Consider the following 26,232-nt stretch of genomic DNA (forward strand, 5'->3'; position numbering starts at 1 on the left):
CTGGGCAAAATTGCAAAGTTGGCAAAAACTGTGAACCCTGTCCTGCCTCTTTGCCTCTCATGGATTATGCCTCCATGCTGCCTTTTGGCTGACCAAAACCTAGTGTCCCAACACAATAAATGAAAAAGTATTAATGAAGCACTTACTATATTCCGAGCACTGTGCTAAATCCTGGGGATACATATAGAAAAATCAAGACAGTCCCTTTTTTCATGGGCTCACATTCTTAATTGGGCGAGATAACACATTAAAAGAAAGTCCAACTGCAGGGTTGATGTCAAGGGCAAGAGGTCCTAAGGGGCAGTGATGGATAACAAGTCCCAGAGGTTCTTGGGTTACATCGTTGAGTTGGATGGCAGTGGAGGTTGAGGGAGGAGTGTGTAGGGTGTAGGGGTGGTGGTGGCGGCAAATGGTGGGGTCTGGTGGTCCTCTATGGACCGGAAGGAATACTGTTAGCATTCCCGTCTCATCCAAGCTGTGTGAGTGGTCAAGCAGCTTAGATGGGTTGTGGGCAGCCTAGGCAGGGGAGGCAGAGGGATGGTGGATCTTCAATTCAACAAACATTAAGTACCTATCACAGTGGAAGGCACTGGGGATAAGAAAGAGAGAAACCTAATGGGCCCCACCTATACCTGTGCTACCTACAAAATGGTCCATGAACTAAAATTATCCTTATCCCTTTCTCTTTCAGCAAAAATTTCCATTCCAAAGCCACCCACTCACTCACTCACCCACCCACAGAAAAATGAGACATTTCTACAAAGTTACTGATTTTTGCTTTAAATCAACTATTTATACCACATCCCTAAACCATAGGCCCCAAAGCAGCAACATTCCTGGATTTTACACCAATGAAAATTGAAATCAATATTGAGATAGCCAGAGGGGTAAATTAAGGGGATGTCACCATGAATTCTTGGCAAAACTTAAGAAGCTGAGCTTTAAGCAAAGTGTTTGTTATCTATACATCAGTATGGCAGTATAAACATTTCCTAATACCTAAAGCAGTAACAGGTTCCCACTGAGATCCTGTCAGAAACTTTCAGAGCTGGGGACAGATATGATAGAACACTTTTATGAGTGTTTTAACTTTTACAAAGCACTTCCTCACAAAAATCACGTGAAGTAGGTAGTGTTGGCATTATTACTCCTATTTTATAGATGAGAAAACTGAGAGAGAATAAGTCCCTTACATGTCAAAGCCAGTACTCAATCAAGGTCTGTTGACTTCAAGACCAATGTTTTCCATGTTGACTTTCAATTTATAGATGTATAATTTGTAATGATCCAAGTACCAATTACCTTCACAGCTATGACATAGATTTTCTTACCCAGTAAAGGCAAATTAAAACTTCTGAGGCACAGAAGTACCAATGCAATTTTATTTTTTACAAAACAAACAATGATCGTTAGTAAAAGGGACAGGAAAACCTCAGGTGAAGGTCAGGTCAAAGGTATCCATATGCAGTTTTGGAACAAAGAAGCTCTTTAAAAAAGTTCTAAAAAAAAAAGGCCCATACTGGTGACATCATTGTATCCAAAATATCAGATAGTTAGGAGTACATTTCTATGAAAAAAAAAAAAAAAAAGAATAAAGGTCCAAAGTGTTACCAGTGCAGCAGAATGTGCCCTAAAGTAAATCATATTACAGTTCATGTCTTTCACAGCAAAGTCAACCTTTATCTCTAAGGAGAAGAATAGGAGAGACGTAGTGACTGTCCACCAGGTTGGGAAAGCAAAGCCCCTGAGCTGATCAATTTTCCCATTTTCCATAAAGCTTTGTTCAGGTGACTTTGAAAAGAGTCATCAAACACCTTACTTGTTTCTTCTTTAAGCTCTCTCAGAACAGCTATGGTGGACTCACCACTGGCATTTAGAATCCGCCCAAAGAACTTGCTCCACAAATCAACATCTCTTAGCCTGAAAACACACAAAGCCATTTTCAGTTAGGGTCAGATATAGGACAGAGTTCAATCAAGATTCTTTTTGTGTTTAGCCAACAGAACTTTTCTGCACTAAGATGTAAGAGAATATATACATCAACAGGGTTGGATGTCAAAAATGGGTGGGGGAGGAGGAAGAAACAAAATAGAGCTTTGTCAAGCTGCTAGAATTATCTTTTGCTATAACAGGCCCATGCACAGAGAATAACTAAAATAGCCCACTGAAAGCCCATATCTCCACAGCATACATAGACTGGAAGAAAACACAGGAAGAAAGAGCCATAATGTACATAGAGAGAAAGAAATCCTTCCATCTGAGTCTATAACCCCCTCTTCTGGTCACTGAGATGGGATCTATGTTATACTTTGGATACATCATGTAAGATGTAAGGCCAAATGTAAGAAAATGAACTTTGTTTCCTCTTTTTTCAAGCCCCTCTTTCTTTTGAAAGAGTACTGAAAGCTGCTTTTATTTTACCATCTCTAGATCCTAACTTTGGCAGAAACAGAGGGACTATCACAATGACCTATCTTCCATCCTAGTGTTGTATAAAATTGGGTTGTCAGAAGACTCAGACTGGCCCCACTTGTCTCCAATTGTGTTAGCTGTGTCAACAATCAACATGAGAATCAGGAATCTCAAAGATAGAAAAGATTTTTAGAAGTCACCTAATCATTTTACAAATAAGGAAACTGAGGTCAAGAGACTTGTTCAAAATTATTCAGCTAACTAGCTAGCAAAGAAAGAACTAGAATCCATAGCTGACAGACCAACCTCAAATATCTTAACTAAAAGAAAAGGAATCATGATTAACCTTAAAGCAAGAGGACTCTAAAGGGTTTGAGAATGCAATACCAGCCAATTATAAAATAACTTATATCAACACAGGCCAATTACAAATAATTATTTTCATTAAATGCTTTCATTTAAATCTTTAGAAATTTAAATTCAACAAACATTTATTGTCTACTAAGTACAAGACACTTTGCCAGGTATTGGGAATACAAAGATAAAAACAGTTCCTACCCTCAAAGAGCTTACATTCTACTGGACTATGCAACAAGTAAACAAATATATATACAACTAGAGAAGGATCAGGGAAAAACTTCCCTACAAAGTGACATCCAAGCTCCATCTTGAAGGAAGCCAGAAGCTTCCAGCAGGTGAGAAGGGAATGCATTCAATGTATAGGAGACAACTTTTGCCAAGGTGTTGAGGCAGAAAATAGATTGCTGAGTTAGGGGAAACAGAAATTAGGCATGCTTGACTGGAAAAATAGTACATGAAGGGGAAAAATCTGAATAAATCTGGAAACATAGACTAGAGTCAAAAAGGCAATAGGAGATCACAGAAGAATCTTGGGCAGTGGAGTCATGTGCCTTAGGAAGACAGTTTTGTGAGCTGTGTGAAGGATGAGTTGGAGAGGAGAGAAAGTGGAAGCTAGGAGACGAGATAGGAGACCATTGGAATAGTTCAGGTGAGAGGTGAGGTGATGAGAGTCTACATAAGTGGAGAAAAGGAGATAGATATATGAGATACTGTTTAGGGAGAACAAGAAACCGCAACTGACTGGATATTTGCAGTGAAGAAGAGGGAAGAATCAAAGTATAAAGATTCAAGTCTAGGTGACTGGGAGGCTAGTGATGGCCTCAGCAGAAAGAAGGAAAGAAGGCTAAGTTGAGGAGGGAGAAGATAATCAGTTCCAATTTGGACATGCTGAGGCTGAGATGACTATGGGACACCTACGTGGAAATATTAGTAAGACTGGAACTCAGGAGAGAAATAAGGTCTGAATACATAGATTTGGGAGTCATCTGCATGGAAACGATAGTTAACCCATGAGAACTGAGAAGAACATCAGAAGACGGTAGAGAGAAAAGACAGAGTTTGAGGTGGGAGGAGAAAGTTTAGGGGAAAGGCAGTCATTCTTAGGAGGCAGGAGATGATTCAATAAAGATTTAAAAAAAAAAGGGGGGGTGGTCAGATATAAGAATGAGGAAAAGCCAGGATCATAGAAGCTGAGGGAGGAGAAAGTGTACAGGAGGGGCAAGTGGTCCAATGTCAAAAGCTAGAGAGAGAGAGAGAGAGACAGACAGACAGACAGACAGACAGACAGACAGACAGACAGAGATGAGAATTAAGAAAAGACCAGAGGCATTTTAGTTGAGTGATAGGGTACAAAGCTAGACTGGCAAAGGCTTGGGAAGCAAGCCAGAGATGACTTTTTTTATTTTTAAAGGAATTGAGCTTTCCAAGTCCTTCTTTCATGCCTCATGACAATAAAAAGGTGACTATAGGTCCCTTGAAGCTTTGCCAGCAGAGCATCCTGGAAAAGCTTCAAGTACAATACTGGCAACAAGCAGTGTCTGCTTTCCCAGGCCCAATTTAGCTAAGTATACAAAAGTTCATCACTCATAAAACCAAGAAATATACAAAATGATCCTCAGTCTTGTATGGCCTGCCCCCTTCCACTTCTGCAATGATGGCTGAAGAATGGAAGGAAAAGGGGGCAGACGACACCATATCATTTTCTCAAGTCTCTCAGTTCTGAGTCAACAAGAAAAATCCTCTATGTCTTCTGCCCTTTGTAGCTCCTTAAAAGGCCATCTATAATAGGCGCCTCCACCTTCTCTCTTCTTAATACCGTATAATCAGGCTTCTTATCTTATCATGCCACCAAAACTACTCTCTCCAAAGTTATCAGTGATCTTGCCAAATCCAAACGCCTTTTCTCAATCTTTATTTTCCTAGATCTCCCTCAGCCTTTGACACTGCTGATTACTCTTTCTCCTCCTTGATACTTTCTTCTCTTTAGTTTTTTTTGGGACACTCTGTCCTGGTTCTCCCCCTACCTAAATGCTCCTTCTGTCTCCTTTGCTGGATGCTCATCCAGACCATGTTCTCCAACCACAGGTGTTCCCCAGGATTTCTGTCCTGGGTCCTCTTCTCTTCTCCCTCTATACTGTTTCACTTGATAAATCTCATCAGCTTCCATGGATTTAATTACCATCTCTATGCTGACCCCTCTTTAATCTACCTATTTTACCCTTACCTCTCTGCTGATCTCCAGTACGACATCTCCACCTGCCTTTGGGACGTCTCACACTGGATGTCCAGTAAACACATCTTCAACTCAACATGTGCAAAACTGAGCTCATGCTCTTTCTCCCTAAATCCTCCCTGCCTCCTAACTTCTCTATTACTGTTGAGGACAATACCCCACCCCCTCAAATCCCTCAAGCTTGCAACCTAGGTGTCATCTTTGACTCTACCCTATCTCTCACCCCATATATCCAATCAGTTGCCAATGCTAGTCAATTTCACCTTTGTAACATATCTCTCAAAGAAATATGCCTCCCTTCTCTCCTCTGATTCTGCCATTACCCCAGTACAGGCACTTATCACTTCATGCCTGGACTACTGCAATAGTGGGCTGATGGCTCTGCCTGCCTCAAGTCTCGCTCCACTCCAATCCCACATCCATTCAGCCACTAAAATAATTTTCCTAAAGTATAGGTCTGACCATGTCACTACTCAATATTAACTCAAGTGGTTTTCTATTACTTCCAGGATCAAATATGAAATGCTCTGTTTGGCATTCAAAGCCCTCCATAACCTCCTACCTTTCCAATCTTCTTACACCTTAATCCCCCACCACATACATTTTGATCCAGTAACAATGGCCTCCTTGCTGTTCCATGAACAAGACACTCCCATGTCTCAACTGTGGGCATTTTCTCTAACCACTGTGCCTAGCCCAGAGTAATAATAATTAATAGTAATAACTTAATAAATATTTCTGACTGTCTGCCTGCTGTACTTTATATACTGAAATGCTCATATTTGTTACATGTTTTTTTCACATATTATATAATCCTTATAACAATCCTATGAGGTACGTAGTAGAGTATTATGTTTGTTTTAAAAGAGAAGACCAGGTTCAAAGAGGTTAGGTAACTTGCCTGAGATCATATATCCAAGGGAGTGAAAGAGCTGGTTCAGAAAGAGAGACAAGTTTATTTGCTAATACTTACTTGGAAAAGCTCTGGAGGAGTTTCCAGTGGGAACCATCCCAGGTAACTTGTAAGTGTTCCTTAAACAACAGTAAATGTGCTAAATCGGCAATACCAATCAAGTCGACCTGAAATTACCAAAAAGATCTATCAGCTAAAATAATTCCCCATTAATTACCATGGTATCGAATTAAAGGAAAGGTCTGAAGACTAATATTAGAGTGCTTAAGTCCATTTCATGATCACTATTTCAATAGTCTAAGGCAAGGATGGGGAACCTATGGCTTTGAGGCCTGGTCTAACGCGAGTGTCCCCTCTCCTCCCCCATGACCTTATATTTAATTACTTTAACTTTATATTTAAGCTATTTTTTAAACAATAGGTACTTGTCTCTCTCTTGGAACATAAGTTCCTTGAAAGTAAAGATTGTCCCATTCTTTGTCCCTGTATTGCCAGTGCTCTGCATAGTGCTTGGTACGTAGTAAGTACTTAAGAAATACTTGATTAACCTTTCCACAGAGCTGACCAGCAGAAACAACTCCAGGAACTGGCCTTAAAAACAAGGACAAAACAACAACAACAACAAAAAAAAAACCCAACAAGGACAAATACTTAAACTGCCAAACCCAGAGTTTCATATTCCAGATAATTTATATGTATGCAAGCTGTCATCTAGAAGCAGCACACACCATTCCTAGGGTACAAGTTAGTCCATTAATTATGAACACCCAGGGCAAAGCTAGCATAAACTTTAGTATAACCGTAATAATGTCTTAATTTCTATATCACTTTATTCTTATTATCCTATTTCCAATATACTTTCACATACTCACTAGGGTCCCTCAAAGCAATCCTCTGAGGTAAGAACAAAGATTACTTTCATTTTATAGGAAAGGAAATGAAGGTTCAGAAGCTGTGACTTGACCATGGTCACATGACTATTAATTGGCATCTGAGAGAGGAACTCACTCTAATGTGTGTGCAAGTGTGTGTTGTTGGGGAGAGGGATGGGAAGGTAGGAAAGGAGTCTGTAGAGTTGTATCCCTTAGTGAAATAATGACACAGCATGGAATATTTTACTTTACGTTAGAAGATTTACCAAAAAAGTTAAATAAGAGGACGGGGATAAATACTATACTAGGTCATCTAGCTTTTACAGCATGCTCAAAAGAGGAAGGACCTAAGAAGCTGTCACTATCTTTGTCCATGATTGTTTTATACACTTACTTGGTAGGGAGAAACACAGTTAGCAATGATTTTTTGTCCTTCTAGGATCTGGACAGTCCGAAAGCCACGTAGGGTAGGAACATCTGGCTGTGCCTTCAGGTCTACACTGTAGGAGAAGTCCACTATCTTCAAAGCCTGGTCATTTTCATTACAGACACAGGCATCACTAATCCTGAGCACAGATTTCAAAAGGAAGAAAAATTGATAAGTTATAGCATCGCCAAGTTGCCTTGGGGAAAAAACACAGAATAGAACAAAACAAAACCTATATTGCAGTTACTTAGCCATGCCTATGGCCCCCTCCAATGGTTAGTTCAGAAAACGCATCTTCAAGAGTACTCCAATGAAGGGCGAAATGTTACTTGGATGAAGAGGACACTAGGGAAACCATTTCAAAAGGCACATTTAGACCATTTCATAGTTATTTGGAAACATTTGTACTGAGCTGCTACAGTACACCAGGCAATGTGGACAGTATGTGGACCTTAGCTCTTCACTAGACTTTAACATGCATGACAACAAATAGGACATACTGATTAAAAGTTGTGATGAAGGAAGAAATGAAAATATGGATCAGCAATCAGATCGTGTTTTTTAAGAATTGTTCACATTCTTCCTTCTTGAAATTACCCAAAAACAATCGAAAGATGTTTTTCACAACGCTGAGTAGATGGAATAAAAGTTTCAGATGCTCACATTGTGAAACTTCCTGGATTTTCTATTAATTTGACACTATATATCCTACTTTGTCGTCAAGTGAAGAACTTAACACATTTTCCTAGAAATAAAGATTTATTATAATGACTCCCCAACACTCAACTAATTAATAATTATTTCCTTGGAACTTATCTATCTTAGGGTATGAAGATGCTCTCTAAATAGAGAAGCTTTCACGAAAACTCAAAAGTAGCTATTAACCCAATAGAAACAAATGACCTACACCCATGTTTCACCTCCAATTTGCTTTCTTCTCTTTACACAGCTAAGAAACACTGTACTCTCAAATAATTTACTTTTGTAACCAATCCAATTGCGTATTTCATTTTACTTAAACCAGGACAGGCTCTCTCACTTTAAAGCTAATAATTGCAGATGGTTTTCTTTGGCATAGTACTTCAAAAATTTTTTTTATTATTAGAATGGAATTCCCAAACACTTTTGAAATTGAAAAAGGGCTAGGGAAAAGACTTTATGTGGTTAATTAAATTTCCTTATAGTGATTCATATAGCTGTATATTTTACTGATGCCCCCTGGTGGCTTGGGGAAGAATTTCCTTTATCTGGCTAAGTTCAAATGCCACATACATACACAAGGAGAGCTGTAAAAAGCTGCAATTGTCATTACAGCTTTGCATTGCAGTCCTGGATGACTTGTAGCGCCATCTAGGATAAGCAGACACTGCCTACTTCATACTAGGGTTTTACTCTCTAGAGTAAAATGTTAGGGGTTCTTTAGTAATCCAGCTTATAGATACAAGCACATAACTGAAGGTTCTTCTAGCCCCCTTTTCCCTCTATGGTTACAATCATCTAGTCCAACCTCCATTAAGAAATTCAAGACCACCAAAATCAACATCCTTCCCATAGATTAGGGTTCTACTGATTGCTAGATAGTGATGTGCCTTATTTATGTGGGGATAAGACCATATTTCTTTGTTGTTTCTCTTTTTTGATGGGAGACTCAAAATATTAACCTCAGACAGAAAAATAAAACAAAAAAAAACTTATAGGTGGTCCCAAATAGAGAGACTCCTCTCTAAATTTCTTTTTCTTAGTTATTCCTAATCATCACTGATACTTAAGAAATAGAAATTCTATTTTTAAATGCATTCATGTTCATCAAAAGACATGAGAAAGTAGCAAGAATTCCAAGTCTGAAGGCAGAGCAGAAAGGAAACACAATTAAGAACAATGCCCAACCTGTTTCCCAGTATCAGACTCCTAGGACCCAAATCTCCATGGACTATTTCTGCTCTGTGCAGCTTCTCCACTAATGCCAAGAGATTGTGAATAAGCAAAATTGCTACTTCAGGGTCAATGGATTCACTGTGCTGGAGAAGATCCTGGAAACAGAAGACAAACAGAAAACTAATGGAAACATGCCATAAGCACCCTTATTTCAGATAGCTCACACCATGCAGAACTTAAGAGGACACCATATCAATGTTTCTAGTAAGTTCAGGATTTGAACAAAACTTTAGTTTCCAGGACATCCATCCATCAACCTCTACCTTTCATCTTTCCTCAGCTCCTTCTCTTATCTACAAACACTCAAGTTTTCCCACTCAAAAGAACCTCTGCTAAGTCCTTTCCCCACTCAGCATCAAGTTCCTTTTTTAACCCCCTGCAATCTGATTTCAATTCCAATAACTCTATGAAGCTAATTTCTTGAGGGATCAGGATTTCCTAATGACCAAATCCAATGGTGTTTTCTTGGTATTTCTTTTCAGTCCCTCTGAAACATTTGAACCTAATTCCTCTTGAAATACTTTGCTCACTTGATTCTTGTGACACTTAACTATACTGGTTCTTTCTTTCTGTCTGATCCTCTCTTCTCCCATCATCTATATGTGTGCCTTCTCCAAGGTTCTATCTTCAGTCTTCTCTCTTTTCATAACTCTTCTTTGAAATCTCATCTACTCCTATTGGCTTCAACAGTCACCTCCCTGTGGATAACTTCTAACATTACAGCTCTAGCTCCAACCTTTCTCCCAAAATCCAGCTGCATTTCCAACTACCTGCTGAACAGTTTATCAAGTCCCATTGGTACTTCAAACGCATGCTCAAAACCAAACTTAATACCCCCACTTCACCTTTTGCCCTCCTGAAATCACCATCTCCTCTTGAGTGTCTTATTTTTCTTATAACCATTTCCCCAGAAACCAAAGTTCAAATCCTCAGTCATTCACTTTTCCTTCCCATCACTCTCCACATAAAACTAGTTGCCAAGTCCTACTATGTCTACCCTGGTTGTCAGTCCTACCTTTACCCTCTTTACCATTCCTACTTCCATCATTCTGAGTCAGAAATTCATTTTTTGCCTGAACTATTACAATAGCCTAAGTAGTTTCTCTGTTCCAATCTCTACCCTTTCTGATCCATGCTAAACAACACTGTCAGATTAATATTTCTAAGGTAAACTTTGATCATCTTTTCTCTGTTCAGAACTTCAGAGATTTCACCATTGTACAAAGAATAAATTCCAACTCCTCATTTTGGCATTCAAAGCTCTCTAAAATACGATCCTAACCTATCTTTCTAGTTTTATCTTGCATTACTCCCCTATAAGTATTCTATGGCAAACTGGAGAACAGTAAAGGAGCAGTGTTGTATAATGGGAAAAAAATTGAACCTGAAGTCCATAGACATGGATATAAATCCCAGTTGTGCTGCTCACTACCTGTATAGTCTTATACAAGTTATTTAACTTAATTTCCCTGAGTATAAAATGAGGAAGTTGGAATGGATAATCTCTAACATCTTTTCCAATTTTGAATCTTATGGTTTTAAGAATCACTCAATGCCAAATATACTCCAAGAACTTTGACTTGTGCTGTTTTCTCAACCCTGAATGTTATTCCACAACCCCATTGGGCTGCTAAGATCCTGTCCCATTCTTGTGGCCTAGCATTAATATCAATTCTCCTTGATCCACCATCTCCATAATTCACTCTCTCAACCCCATCTTTTTTAGGACTCTCATAATTCCTACTTGACACAGGAAGTTATCCCTCCATACTAGACTGTAAACTCCAGAGGAACACTACTCATCTCTGAATCCTCTGCAGCACCTAGTCCAGTAGTTATATACATAACAGGTGCTAAACAAGGATTAGTTGAACTGAATGAAACCTTCATCCCAGTCATTTCAGTCACTGATATGCTTTTCTGATGAATGAATAAGCCAAATAGAGAAGAAGCTGACCCAATGCTAGACATCCAAGAACCATTATTAAAACCTCTGCATGTCATATTTCACTACTTGAGAAATACAGTCATGTTACACTTTCAAAGAAAGTATTTCAACAAACCCAAAGCGTGAAACAGTTTATATTCTGGTGCAAAATAATACAGCCATCTTGGTATAGATAACAGCTGCAGTCATTACTGAAATTGTATTCAAACTCTTCATTCAGACGCTCTCTTAACTTGAGGATGATATAATAATCCCACGGTACAGGCTGAGAATACACCTGAAAATGATTATTTAAAAATAAAAACACTAGTTGTATTAATTAAATTAAATTCATCATTCCTGACCCTTCCCTTCTTCCCCTTTCCCTACAGAGGTGGTGATTAGGGGTGGAGAACACTTCAGATAATGTCAAACTTTTCCCAATATTGGTTAGTTTTGATGAAGTTCTCCCCCCTCTTTTTTATTCTATTATAAGGCATTGCTCTTTAGAAGCTACTACTTTTGGGAGGATGAAGAGCTATAAAAACAAAAGACATCAACTACATTTACTTGAAATATAAACAAATCAGTCTGTCTTAATGGATTCAATTACAAGAGGGCTGTGACCCAGAAATCTCAAGCTCTATAAACAGCTGCAACAAAGATGTGGCCTTGGCTAAGTCACCTCCATGACAATTCCAATTTTAAAATGGATTAAATTTTGCTAATTCATTTGGAAAGGCAGACTAAAAAGCTGCTCAAGTGAAGTCTTTTAAAATTCTAATGCTAACTATAAAAGCTTGGCATTTTATTCACCTAAGTTCTGTTCATATATAAAAATATATTATTTGAACCCCTCTTATGTCTATAAAGCTAAATAGGGGCAGCTCAGCAGCAAAATGTGGATAGAGTGCCAAACCTAGAGTCAGGAAGATCTGAATTCAAATCTGGCTCAGACACTCACTAGCTGTGTTACCCTGAGCAAGTCACTTAACCCTGTTTGCCTCAGTTTCCTCGTCTGTCAAATGAGCTAGAGAAGAAAATGGCGAACCACTCCAGTATCTTTGCCAAGAAAACCCCAAAAAGGAATCACGAAGAGTCAGACACAATTGAAAACAACTGAACAACAACAGAGTCACATATCTGTATGGATGAATTATAATTATTGGCATGGTCATCAAAACTCAGTGACCAAAGGGTGCAGGGGCAGAGTAGTAGCATCCTATAGCTATCTTTACCTCTTTGCCAACAACCCTAGTACTTCTGGGTGTGCTGGAGGTGGATGGAAGTGTAGAGGAAATACTCCCACAGCTTTTTTTTTCCTTGGTATGAAAAGAGAAAATTTTGTTTCCTTATAAATTGGTCTTTTATCCAATTTAGCCAGTGGTTGGATACTAAAAGGCATTTCCTCCTTCAGCATACCTATAACTGTAGTGAACCTCTTTTGAAATATGGATCTGAGCTAAATCCTTCCAAATTTTCTTCTTTGGACCAGGTAAAGATAGAATTCCTGTCTTGTTCTCTACTTCCTGGGCTAGTTACGGGAATTTTTTCTAGTTCAAGAGTCTCTGCCATTGCCAGTTCCAAAATCTGATTACTTGAAGCACAGAGGCCTACATTAGTCTGATGAATTTTGCTTGATGTCTACTTCGTATTACTTGCCTATACTTAGTTCCTGACTCCTACCCATGCATGAATCACTAATTTCTGTTATTTGAACTTGGCCTAAACTAGTGTTTGGTCCTCCCATACAGGGACTTTCAGGAAAGGGAATTGTGTAGATTTCTAGGGAACTTAAAAGTATCAAGTACCTATATGGTTAATGATGCTAGATAAATCTATCCACATAAAACTATTTAAGATGAAGCTGAGAATACAAACATTTTGTTCCTACCTTTATTGCAGTTAATTTTGCAGAGTCACCTGGAACTACCCAAAATATCCTGTAATCTTCACCAATTAGGTTTTCCTGTTTGATGCAGTAATCCTCATTACCTGTTAAGAATGTTTTTACTTTTGTGAATTATGAATTTTTGCTTTCATGAATTGCTACACTTAGCCTTAATGCCTGGCTTAAGAGCAAGAAATATTGCCATATTCATATCAAGTGGCATTTAGAATAACTTTTAAAATCATTTTTATAGTATTTTTCCCCAATTACAGGTCAACCCCCCGAAAAAATCATATTACCCAATTACATGTCAACACTTTTTAGTATTCATTTTTACAAGATTTTGAGTTCCAAATTTTTCTCCCTCCCTCCTCTCCCCTCTTCCTAAAATGGTAGGCAATTTGATATGTTATACATGTACCATCATGTAAAACATATTTCCATATCTGTCACAGTTGTGAAAGAAGAAACAGATCAGAAGGAAAAAAAGAATAAAGTAAGTGAAAAAAGTATGCTTAGATCTGTCTTCAGAGTCCATCAGTTCCTTATCTGGTTATGGACAACATTTTCCTTTGTGAGTCCTTTGTTACTGAATTGCTGAGAAGAGCTGCACTCATATTTCATCATCACACCATGTTGCTGATACTGTGTACAATGTTTGCTGGTTCTGCTCATTTCACTTTACATCAGTTAGTACAAGTCTTTCCAGGTTTTTCTGAAATCTGCCTTTTCATCATTTCTTATTGCACAATAGTATTCCACTACATTCTTACGCTATAGCTTGTTCAGCCATTCCCCAAATGATGGGCATCCCCTCAATTTTCAACATTTTGCACCATGAAAAGGGCTGCTATAAATCTTTTTACACATAGAGATTATTTTTCCTTTTTTATAATCTCTTTGGGATACAGACCTAAGTAATGGTCTAGATTGCTGGATCAAAGGGTATGCACAGTTTGGCTGCCCTTTGGGCATAGTTCCAAATTGCTCTCCAGAATGGCTCGATCAGTTCACAACTCTACCAACAGTGTATTAGTATTCCAATTTTCCCACATCCTCTCCAACATTTATCATTTTCTTTTTTGTCATATTAGCCAATCTGAAAGGTATGAGGTACTACCTCAGAGCTGTTTTAATTTGCATTTCTCTAATCAAAAGTGATTGAGAACAGTTCATATGCCTACTGATAGCTTAGATTTCTCTATCTGAAAACTGCCTATTCATATCCTTTGATCATTTATCAGCTGTGGAATGGTTTGTATTCTTATAAATTTGACTCAGTTCTCTATATATCAGGGACATTTGCTGTAAAGATTGTTTCCCAGCTTTCTGCTTTCCTTCTAATCTTGGTTACATTGGTATTGTTTGTGCAAAAGCTTTTTAATTTAATACAATCAAAATTATCTTACCTTTTGTAATGCTTTCTATCTCTTGCTTGGTCATGAACCTGTAACTCGCTTAACTTCTCCTTTAAGAATTTGGATGCTTTACCACTTGTTGCACATATGTTTAGTATTGATATTACTTCATTGTTTATGGTACCTTTTAGCAAGATGTAGTTTCTTCCTTTATCTCTTTTAGTTAGGTCTATTTTTGCTTTTACTTTGTCTAAGATCAGGATTGCTACCCCTGCCTTTTTTTTACTTTAGCCGAAGCATAACAGATTCTGCTCCAGCCCCTTACCTTTACTCTGTGTGTGTTTCTGTTTCAAGTGTGTTTCTTGTAAACAACATATTGTAGGATTCTGGTTTTTTCTCCCCTCTGCTTTTCACTTTCGTTTTATGGGAGAGTTCATCCCATGCACATTCAGTTATGATCACTAATGGTGTATTTCCCTCCATCCTATTTATCCTCCTTTTTATCCTCTCTCTCTCTTTTCACCTTTTTCCTCCTCAGTGTTTTGCTTCTGTCTCCCACCTCCCCCAGTCTGCCCTCTCTTCTGTCCTGTCAGTCCACCCCTCCTCCCCCACACTAACTGTGTACATTATTCCCTCTTTGAGCCAATACTGATGAAAGTAAAGTTCAAGGGAGGCCCATTGCCCACCCTCCTATCTTTCCCTCCGCTGTAATAGGTTTTTGGTCTCTTCATGTGAAGTAACTTATCCCATTCTACCTCTCCCTTCTGCACCTAGTGGTACTTCTCTTTCTCATCTCTTAAATTTTTTTTATGCCATTCATTCAAATTCACCTTATACCCATGCCCTCTATGTATACTTCTTCTAGCTACTTCTAGTATTATTAGTGGTACAATTTTTAAGAATTACAAGTATCATCTTCCCATGTAAGGATGTGAACGTTTTCTTTTCCCTTTTTAGCCTTCTCGAGTCTTGATGTTGAAGAGCAAAATTTTTGTTCAATTCTGGTCTTCTCCTTATGAAAGCTTGAAATCCTTCTATTTCATTGAACGATCATTTTTCCCCCATGATAGATTATACTTAATTTCACCAGGTAGGTGATTCTTGGTTGTAGTCCTAGCTTCTCTGCCTTTTGGAATATCATGTTCCACGATCTGATCCTTTAATGTTGCAGCTGCTAAGTTCTGTGTAAGTCTGATTGTGGCTCCCTGATATTTGAAATGTTTTTTTTTCCACTTGCAATATTTTTTCCTTGACCTGATAGTTCTGTAATTTGGCTATAATGTTCCTTGGAGTTTTTATTTTGGGATCTCTTCCCTAAGGTGATCAGTGGATTCTTTCAATGTCTATTGAACCTCTGGTTCTAGGCTATCAGGGCAGTTTTTCTTGATAATTTCTTGAAAGATGCTGTCCAGGTCCTCCTTTTGATTATGGCTTTCAGGTAGTCCCGTGATTCTGATATTATCTCTCCTGGATCTATTTTCCAGGTCAGTTCTTTTTCCAATTAGGTATTTTACATTTTCTTCTATTTTTTCATTCTTTTAAATTTGTTTGATTCTTGATTCTTACACAGTCATTAGTTTTCACTTGCCCAATTCTAACTTTTAAGCAGTTTTTTCCTCAGTCAGCTTTTGTACTTCCTTTTCCATTTGGCCAACTGTACTTTTTAAACAGTTTTCTTTTTCCAAGCTGTTGACTCTTTTGAGCTCTTCCATGAGCTCTTTCTGGGCTTGAGATTACTTACCATTTTTCTTTGGGGTTTTGCCCGCAGGCAGTGTTGTCCTCTTCTGAATTTGTGTCTTGATCTTCTCTGTCACCATAACTTGCTCTCAGGGTGGAAGGATTTCTCAGGTTTCTTGTGGGAAGGGTTACAGGCCCTGGCTGTTTATCTGGTGCTGCACTGATGTTGCCCTGAGGCCCACAGGGGACCCTCACATCTGGTGCTGTGCTGAGGGGGTAGGGTGGGGAGTGGTTGGAACCGCTGGAGGCCATAGGGTTCTGGCAGCTTACCTGGTGCTGAACTGGGGGTCCTAGTGCTGGTGTTCGGCATGTGCTGAGAGGGTGGTGGGGTGTTTCTGCATTTCTCTGGGGATACACTGAAGCACATGGCAGTTCTTGGAGCTGCTGTATGCCTATTCGCTAGCTATGCTGAGGTAGGTAGGGAGTCCTAGTGTTAGCATTTGCCTGCTGCATTTCACTGGGGCTCAAGATCTCCCACTGGTTTGCTTAAGTGGGGCTTGTGGCTGGCTTGCTGGGATACTTCCTGTCCTGGACTGCATTCTTCCTTTACCCATGTGAGACAGACCTTTCTTGTCTCTCTCTCCTTTTTTTTTTTGGCTAGGCAATGGGGTTAAGTGACTTGCCCAGAGTCACACAGCTAGTGCACATTATGTGTCTAAGGCCAAATTTGAACTCAGGTCCTCCTGACTCCAGGGCCAGTGCTCTATCCACTGTGTCACCTAGCTGCCCCGATCTTTTTGGTCTCTCTCTCTTTTTTTTTTTTGGAGACAGAACTTTCTTGCCGATCTTCCAAGTTTCTTGGGCTAAAAGGTTGCTTTTGCTTTCTTTTTTTTCCCCCATCTTTTTGCTGATTCTGCTGTTCCAGGATTTGTTTCAGGGTGCTATTTTATGTTTGTGTGAAGATGAATATAGGAGAGTTATGGCGATTTACTGCTTACTCTGCCATGTTGGCTCCAGAAGTCCAAGAGACACAGTTTCTGGTTAATTCATCAAAATAATTTGTTTTAATTAAAAAAAAAAAAAGCTCATTGGATAAATGAGTTATTGTTGCTGACTAAGCCCTAGTTCACCAATACTTTTATTTCTACAAAAGTTTTTTTTCCTGCCCAGAGACTTTTAAGATAATTTGCAACAGCATCTAAGTGTTTAGGTACCTAACCATCTACAAGTGTTAAAAAGGGATATATGCTTTTAATGGCACTTACCTAACTCAATCTCTTTTTCCACTTCTAATTCAGGCATGGGTCTCTCTTCTAAATAGAATTCTGGAGAGGCCCTTAACTCTGGCAGTGAGTCTAGCAGTTGCCTACGCTGCTGTAAGCACCAGGGTGAGAGAGAAGAATTATCTGCAGGGGCAGAAGTAAAAGTGTTACCCAATAAATCTGAACTTAAAAGAGAAATTTCAAATGAAGAAAGAACATAGAGTATGTGACCAATACCTACTAACCAAAGTCATTTTCAAGATTAAATTACGGCCATTCTATACACTTTAGATGTTTCAGGGTTCATGGCCATTTCTCCAAAACATATGCCAGAACTCACTGAGACAGGTAAGTTTTTACTAGGCCCAAGAATCACTTACCCAAAGAATGAATGATGCTCTCATCATTAGTAAGTTCCAGTTTCTCAGGGATCTGAAGGTATTTAGTTGAGGAAATACTTGTAATTGAGGAGGCAGAAGAGCCTGAGAACCCGGAGGAGCAGGTGTTTTCTTGACTGTTCTCCACAATTGGGCTGAAAGAACCACAGGTGAGTCAACCTCTAGTAGAAGCAATGAATGCTAATTCTTTCTCATCTAACTGAAACTCATTAGCTAAAATAGAGGAAAGGAGCAAACTCTAAATTCAATGGCCTTTTTAAAAAGTTGTTGTTTTTCAACACTATCCCAACAAGTTATTACTGCTTTTTAACAACATAAATAATTTCCAGATATACACCCTCTCTACCTTCCCCCAGTGAAACTTCACTTATAACAAAGAAAACCAGTTAAGCAAAACCAGCTGACAAAGCAGACATATCCTTAGCAGCTAGCCCCTCACCTCTGCAGGGGAAGAGAATGGGGTTTCCCATCCTTTATCTCAGCTAAGTTTACACATCACTCAGCTTTACTTTAGTAGGAATTTCTTTTTACATTATTATAGTTGTTGTGTATGCTGTTTTTCCAATTTTGTTTACTTCACTCTGAATCCATTTACACAAATCTTCCCATTTTTCTCTCAATGCTGCAATCTTAATATCTTAAGGACCAATCCAACTGACTTGCAGCAATACTTAGCCATTGTAACATGACCAGCAAACTTTGAGTTTCTGAAGCATTCAATTGTATTTATAGACCTTGTTGATATTAAATATTACATTGAACTATATATCTACTTGTATTACTTGTAATTGTCCAGACCCCATTTTTTTCTTTTGCCCTTTCTTCTCATTTGTTTTTTCACTTTTAGTAAACTAGGGCAGGAATAGAAGTGAAATTCAAATGATTCAATTTTATTAATACAATGATCCAAGACAATTCCAAAGGACTCAAGATGAAAAATACTATCCACCTCCGGAGAGAGAACTGATGAACTCTGGGTGCAGATTGAAGCATATTGTTTTTTACTGTTTTTCCTTCCTATTTTTGGGCAACATGGCTAATACAGAAATAGGTTTTGCATGACTTCACATATATAATGGGTATCATATTGCTTGCCTTCTCAATGGGTGGGGGAGGGACTGGAGAAAGGGAGGGAATTTGGAACTCAAAATTAGAAGGAAAAAAACAATCTTAAAATAAAAACAATTTGGCTCCCTATACATGAAAATAATTAGGCTTTTGGGATATTCTTCAGATTGTTATTTCTATGGCTGAGGGAAGTGGAATCAGCCCACTGCTCTGGGCTTCCCACTCCATCCCTCAAGAAACAAATTCCTTCCTTCCCATGTTCCTCTTCTCTCCCCATCTTGGCTTAGTTTCCTCAAGGCTAACTGTCATCAATTCCCACTTTGTAGCATCATTCCTATGTCTCCACAGATTCCCTTACTACCACAGTCTGAGCCCAAGCTTAATTATCTCCTCTTACACCTTTATCTGTATTCTAATCAGACCCACTCCTTTCCAGGCCAACTCAACCTGAATCACTAAGCTCCTAACTCCAATCCACTGATCCCTTCACATATATATGTATATACTCTACACTCAACAAACAGCTGAACTTTCCAACTCCCGCTTATTCCATGCCCTTGTTCTCTCTTCAAAGAACACCATATCTCTTGCAAGACTCTTCACTAAAAGTCATTCCTTTTCTAATTCCCCTAATTCTTAAGACTAAGAGGGAGAAGGAGGCAGTCATTGTTCCCCTACTTTCATACTACTATTCTACTAGTTTCTCCTCTTTGAGTCTACTCAATTCATTTTAACCATCTTCTCCCCATCCTTGTAGCTGGCATCTATCAGCTTCCAGGTTACTTTCCAAAATTGTTCTATGACTTATGTACCTCAGTTTTCCCTTCATTCATTTCCTCGAATTATCCTCAGGGACCTCAATTTGAGAGTCTGTTTGAGCTTTGCTCCTTTCCCCATAAAGGGCAATGGGGAGGGAGGGAGACACAGACAGAATGTTAAAATTACTGATGAATCCACAGATATACCCACTAAGCAGGAAAGGATTTCTAACACTCTGGCTTATTCCTGATAAGAATATTTAAAGGCTCCTGGGTTTTCTTACCCTCTATCAGTGGTTCTCAAGTTATGGTCTGTAGATCTCTGGGTGTGCCTGAGACTTCTTGCAGGGGGTTCACAAGGTCAAAGCCATTTTCACAATAATACTAAGATGTTTATCTATTAAAAATATTCCAACTACATATCTGTGAAGCCAGAATTTTTTTCATACACTTCCAACTAAAATAACATCATAACATACTGAAAGCAGCAGATTTGATAATCCAGCTGTCTTCTATTAGGCTGGATATTAAAGAGACTTGCAAAAAATATGTAAAACAATGCTACTCTTCTCATTAACTTTTTTGTTTTGGAAATTAGTTATTTTTTCCGTACAAATATGACATGTTTTCCAAAAATTATATCTTAATTTTAATACAGTAAACATTGACATAGCCACAAAAACAAAAACTTTTTGAGGTGCCCTATAATTTTTAAGAGAGTAAAGGAGTCCTAAACCAAGAAGTTTGAGAATCACTGCCCAGTATGTATTATAAATGGTGTTAATACTTAGCTCAGGGCTTGGCACATAGTGGGCACTTAATATTTATTGACTGATTGGTGTCAGTGCCCTTTGTCTACTCCTGAGTATAAAACCACACGAATTCCTAAAGTTCAGGATACATAGTCATACCATGGTCCTGGCAAAACTAGCTATTTCTTGGTTGGACCTCCGATGTCTCAGAAGGAGGACAAACGGAATCTAAGGGGCTATACTACAAACTAGCATATATATCTTGGCTATATTCTTTGTGGTGACAAATTATAACCAGCTAAGTTTCCTAAGAGGAAAGTTGAGCTGCATCTTTTCTTCCTCAAATCCTGAACTGAAAAGTATACATATTCACATATACATATTCACTCATTTAATAGCCTGTCCAAACAATTGTTCCACCTCCGAAATGCCAATGATTTCATTTTTCTACCTCATTTCAGTCACAAACCTCACCTCTCTATGACTTCAGCTCTGTTTTTAGGTGCTATCTGTCTCCCTTAAAATGTAAACTCCTTGAGGGCCTAGCCTCTTTCCTTTTGCTAGCATATGCATTCCCAGCACCTGTGCTAAGTGCTTAATAAATGTTTGTTAACTTGACTAAGATTCTATGATCTTTCTTGCCGAAGTTCTTAACCTTTTATCTGTCATCGACCTCTTTGACAGTCTGGTAAAGCCTATAAATCCTCTTCTCAGATTTTTTAAAAAACAATTCATAATTCAAGAAAATGCTGAATTTCACTTAGAGGTTTGGAAAAATAAAGATATAATTATTTTACCTACCAAGTTCATAGACCCCAGATTAGGAACCTCTCTTAGAATAGTACCTTTAAGACAAGTTACTTTGAAATAACACTTTCCAACCATAGCTTAGTATCTTCCCACTTTCCCCACTCACTCACATTAAATTTTTTGTCCATGACCATGACCTGTTCCCCCAGACCACCTCTTCCACCTCAGTTTCATCTGTCTCCCTAAATCAGGCTTATGATCTATGACTTCACTATTTCACAACCTAACTACTCTCATGGTGCAGCTTGGTGGCACAGTAGATAGAATGTCAGGAAGCCTCATCTTCCTGAGTTTAAATCCAGCCTCAGGCACTTACTAGCCGTGTGACCCTGGGCAAATCACTCAACCCTGTTTGCCTCAGTTTCCTCATCTACAAAATTAGTTTCCTCATCTACAAAATTTCTTAGAGAAGGAGATGACAAACCACTCCAGTGTCTTTGCCAAGCATACCCCAAATAGGGTCACAAAGAGCTGGACACAACTGAAACAACTGAACAACAATTACTACTCTCACAGAACTTTGTGCTCTCTTGACTTTCACTGTTCCAACTCCTCATACTTGAGTAACCCCTACCACCTTATTTGTCTGCTCCTGTCCCCAATCTGCCAAATATCACTGAATAAAGCCATGAGATCAGTATGATCTCATCTACTATAAATTTATGGTCTACAGCCTCAGCTAGGCCCTGGCTGTAAACTGAATAATCTTTCTACCCTTTCCACTATTGGCTCCCTATTTAATTTTCTATTAAAAAAACTATTTCAAATCTCCTTTTTGCTCTCACAACTTCCCTTTCCTTAACATTTATAGCAGACGACTTAGCTTCCTACTTTACCAAGGAGACTGAAAAATAAAACATGGCCTCCTCGCCAGGACTCCACTTCCTTCCTCAAAACTTCTTGGAGTCATTATTATTCTTTTTTTTTCCTTTCTCCTGATCACAAAAGAAGTATCCTAACTTCTAAAGTCTTCTAAATGTGCCTTCATCCTATTCCCTGCCCATTATGTTCCAGTAATCATCTCCTCCGTCTTTCATACATCTTTGGGGCAAAATGAAGCATGCATTGTCAGAGGGGCATACAAATGTTGGTTTTGCTTAACTATACTTCTCTGTTACAAGGGAGGGTTCTGTTTTGGGGCATGTAGGGATGGTGGTGGATGTCATTAGGAAGCAACAGAAATGTTTTTAAAAATATAAGATCTTAAAAGGCCTGTCTCTGAAATTTACTAGCTGTATGAGTAGCAAGTCACTTAACCTACATAAGCCCGGTATCCTCATCTATAAAACAGAAATAATACCTGAAGTAACCACCTCATACTATCGCTGTAAATATAAAGTGTGAAAATGTATGTGAAGCACTTTTTAAACCTTAAATCATATTTAATCATCAACTATTATTACTGTAATAAACTCATGGACCACATCCTATTGGAAGCCTTACTACTCAATACTGCTGGTTATTAATGACCAATCTCTTACCAAATTATTTTGTATTTATCTGGTACATGTTGTAACCCCCAGCAGAAAGTAAACTCTTAAATTCTGTCTGCATGAGGCGATGAAGGCCTGTACCAGGGTGACAACAGAGTCATAGGAGAGAAGTGGGGGCATATTTCTTTAAGAGAGATGTTGTAAAGGTGAAATTGACAGGTATTGGCAAATGACTGGATATATGGAGTAAGAGATTGGGGAGAATTAAAGATAATACCTAGGTTGTAAAATTAAGGGACTGGGAGGGTATTGTCCTCAACAATAACGGGCAAGTTAGGAAGTAGAGAGAATTTAGAGAAAAAGAAAATGAGTTCAGTTGAAAATGTCTACTGGATGTCCCAAAGGCATGTGGAGATGTAAGATTGTTGTTGTTGAGTTGTTTCTGTCATGTCTGATTCTCTGTTACCCCATCTGCAGTTTTCTTGGTAAAGATCCTAGAGTGGTTTGCCATTTCCTTTCTCTAACTCATTTTTACAGATGAGGAACTGAGGCAAACAGGGTGAAGTGACTTGCCCAGGGTCACACAGCTAGTGAGTATCTTAGGCCAGATTTGAACTCAGGTCCTCCTGACTTCAGGGCTGGCGCTCTATCCACTGTAACACCTAGGGTGCCCTAGATGCTAGATTGGAGATCAGCAGAGAGGTTAGGGGAGGATTGCTAGATTTGAGAGTAGTAAGCATAGAGACAGTAATTAAATCCATGAAAGCTAATAAGATCATCAAGTGAAGCAGTATAGAGTGAAGGCCCAGGACAGAACTCTGAGGGACAGCTAAGATCAGAGGGCATGGTGTGGATAAGGATCCAGCAAAGGAGACTGAGAAGTTGTCAGAAAGGAAGGAGAATGGAAATAGTGTCCCAAAAAACTTAGAAGAGAGCATCAAGGAGGAGAGAGTAATCAACAGTGACAAAGGCTGCAGAGAGGTCACAGATGAGGACTGAGAAAAGGCCACTGTATTTGGTAATTAAGAAATCACTGGTAACTTTGGAGAGAGCAGTTTTGGTGGAATGATGAGGTCAGAAACTAGATTATAAGGAGTTAAAAAGGGAGTAAGAGGGCAGAAAGTGAAGGCATTTATTGTAGACAGCCTTCTCAAGGAGTTTAGCTACTAGGGCAGAAAAGACATAGGACAATAGTTAGTGGGGACAGAAGGATCAAGTAAGGGTTTTTTGAGGCTGAGACAATGGGTCATGGGCATGTTGGAGGCAGAAGGGAAGAAGCCAGCAGACAGGTAGAGACTGAAAACAAGTGACGGAGTGAGGATAACATTTCCTTTATTGCCCACTCTTGGATCAACTTCCTGCAATCTGACTTTCAGTTCTATCACTTTCAGTAACACTGCTCTTTCTAAAGTTACCAATCACTACCTAACTGCCACATACAATGAGCTTTTTTTTCCATCTCATTCTCCCTGACTTTTCCCTAGTTTCTGACATGTTGACAAACTCCTTCAACTGAATATTTTACCCTCTCTTGTCTTAAGAGAAATAGCTCGGGGCAGCTAGGTGGTACAGTGGATAGAGCACCAGCCTTGAAGTCAGGAGGACCTGAGTTCAAATCTGGCCTCAGATCAAACACTTGACACTAACTAGCTGTGTGACCCTGGGCAAGTCATTTAACCCCAATTGCCTTAAAAAAAAAGAGAGAGAGAGAGAGAGAAATAGGTCTCTTCATAGGTCTGTCCTTGGCTTTCTTCTCTCTCTATTCTATTCCTAGGCAATCTCACTCACTCCAATGGCTTCAATTATTGCTTCAGGGGACGGGGCAGCAACGGAGCCAAGATGGCAGAGTAAAAGCAGCTACTTGCTTGAGCCCTCCCAAAGCCCTCCAAATACCTTCAAAAAATGGCTCTAAAAAAATTCTAAAGCAGCAGAACCCACAAAAAGACAGAGTGAAATAAATTTCCAGCCCAAGACAACCTGGATGGTTGATCAGAAAGGTCTATCGCACTAGGTGGGGAGAGGAACACAGTTCATCGTGGGTGCACAGGCAAAACAGGCCTCAGAGGACTGAATCACGGCAGTTGTGTCAGTTTCCAGACTTCTCAACCCATGAACACTAAAGACAACTTAAAAGGTCAGTAGGAAAAGTCTGTGACTGCATTGAGAGAGAAACTTGGTCCCCACCCCAGTCCCCGCACACGGCCCTGGGGTGGTGGCTGCTTCTAGCCCACAGATTGAGGGGGAATCGAGTGGCTGATCAGAGGGGGATTGCAGGGATCTCTCTGCTGGTGCTGAGGCAGGATTCTCTTGCTTTGCCCATGCTTGGATCTGGGTCACAGTTCTAGGTGGCGGTCCTGGGGCGAGGAGGAATGCTGGTGTGGTGGAGCTTGTAGTGATGGTAGAGAGGAAATCTTCCTCACAGTTCCAAGGCAGAAAAGAGTGCTTGTGGTCACTCATAGACCAGAGCACAGGCCAGAAAAGGAGTAAACAGCTCGCCCCTTATCATAACACCTTGGAAGAACTGAAAATTTACAGGTCCCTAGAAGTATCTCTGAAAACAGTTGCACAAAACCCCCAAAGTTTGGGACAGTACATTCTCCACACTGGACGCAGACCCGTCCCTTAACAAAGAGTTTATAACTCAATTAATTGCCTGGGATCATGAGCAAACCTTGCAAAAAAAAGTCAGACCACAGAATCTTTCTTTGGTGACAAAGAAGATCAAAGCATACAACCAGAAGAAGACAACAAAGTCAAAGCTCCTACATCCAAAGCCTCCAAGAAAAATATGAATTGGTCCCAGGCCATGGAAGAGCTCAAAAAGAATTCTGAGAAGCAAGTAAGAGAAGCAGAGGAAAAACTGGGAAGAGAAATGAGAGTGATGCAAGAAAATCATGAAAAACAAGTCAACAGCTTGCTAAAGGAGACACAAAAAAATACTGAAGAAAATAACACCTTAAAAATTAGCCTAACTCAAATGGCAAAAGAGGTCTAAAAAGCCAATGAGGAGAAGAATGCCTTAAAAAGCAAAAGTGACCAAATGGAAAAGGAAGTCTAAAAGCTTACTGAAGAAAATACTTCCTTAAAAATTAGAATGGAGCAATTGGAAGCTAGTGACTTTATGAGAAATCAAGACACTGTAAAACAAAACCAAAGAATGAAAAAATAGAAAACAATGTGAAATATCTCATTGGAAAAACAACTGACTCAGAAAATAGATCCAGGAGAGAGAATTTAAAAATTATTGGACTATCTGAAAGCCATGATCAAAAAAAGAGCCTAGACATCGTCTTTCAAGAAATTATCAAGGAAAACTGCCCTGATATTTTAGAACCAAAGGGTAAAATAGAAACTGAAAGAATCTACCAATCAGCTCCTGAAAGAGATCCCCAAAGGAAAACTCCTAGGAATATTGTAGCCAAGTTCCAAAGTTCCCAGGTGAAGGAGAAAATATTGCAAGCAGCCATAAAGAAACAATTCAAGTATTGTGGAAACATAATCAGGATAACATAAGATTTAGCAGCTTCTACATTTAGGGACTTGGTATATAATATTCCAGAGGGCAAAGGAGATAGGATTATAACCCAGAATCACCTACCCAGCAAAACTGAGTATAATCCCTCAGGGGGAAAAATGGACATTCAGTGAAACAGAGGACTTTCAAGCATTCTTGATAAAAAGACCAAAGCTGAATAGAAAATATGACTTTCAAATACAAGACTCAAGTGAAACATGAAGAGGTAAAC

At 39.1% G+C, this 26,232-nt stretch overlaps 1 protein-coding gene across 2 annotated transcripts in view; it reads right to left on the reverse strand.

The window, feature by feature from the left end:
- Nucleotides 1-1,377: 1,377 nt before the first annotated feature.
- BUB1B (BUB1 mitotic checkpoint serine/threonine kinase B) overlaps nt 1,378-26,232 on the reverse strand; it is a 71,800-nt gene continuing 46,945 nt past the window's right edge. Inside the window, exons 16-24 of one of the 2 annotated variants that reach the window (XM_027869830.1) lie at nt 17,648-17,799; nt 17,271-17,411; nt 12,974-13,074; nt 11,216-11,377; nt 9,105-9,247; nt 7,185-7,356; nt 5,979-6,085; nt 1,865-1,920; nt 1,378-1,567 (exon numbers count right to left, since the gene is read on the reverse strand). In XM_027869830.1, coding sequence (XP_027725631.1) covers nt 1,554-1,567; nt 1,865-1,920; nt 5,979-6,085; nt 7,185-7,356; nt 9,105-9,247; nt 11,216-11,377; nt 12,974-13,074; nt 17,271-17,411; nt 17,648-17,799 — 1,048 coding nt within the window. In that variant the 3' untranslated portion in view covers nt 1,378-1,553. The other variant, XM_027869829.1, reaches the window with a different exon arrangement.

This window comes from Vombatus ursinus, unplaced genomic scaffold, assembly GCF_900497805.2.
Source record: "Vombatus ursinus unplaced genomic scaffold, bare-nosed wombat genome assembly UNPS02014794.1, whole genome shotgun sequence".
Classification (NCBI taxonomy): Eukaryota; Metazoa; Chordata; class Mammalia; order Diprotodontia; family Vombatidae; genus Vombatus; species Vombatus ursinus.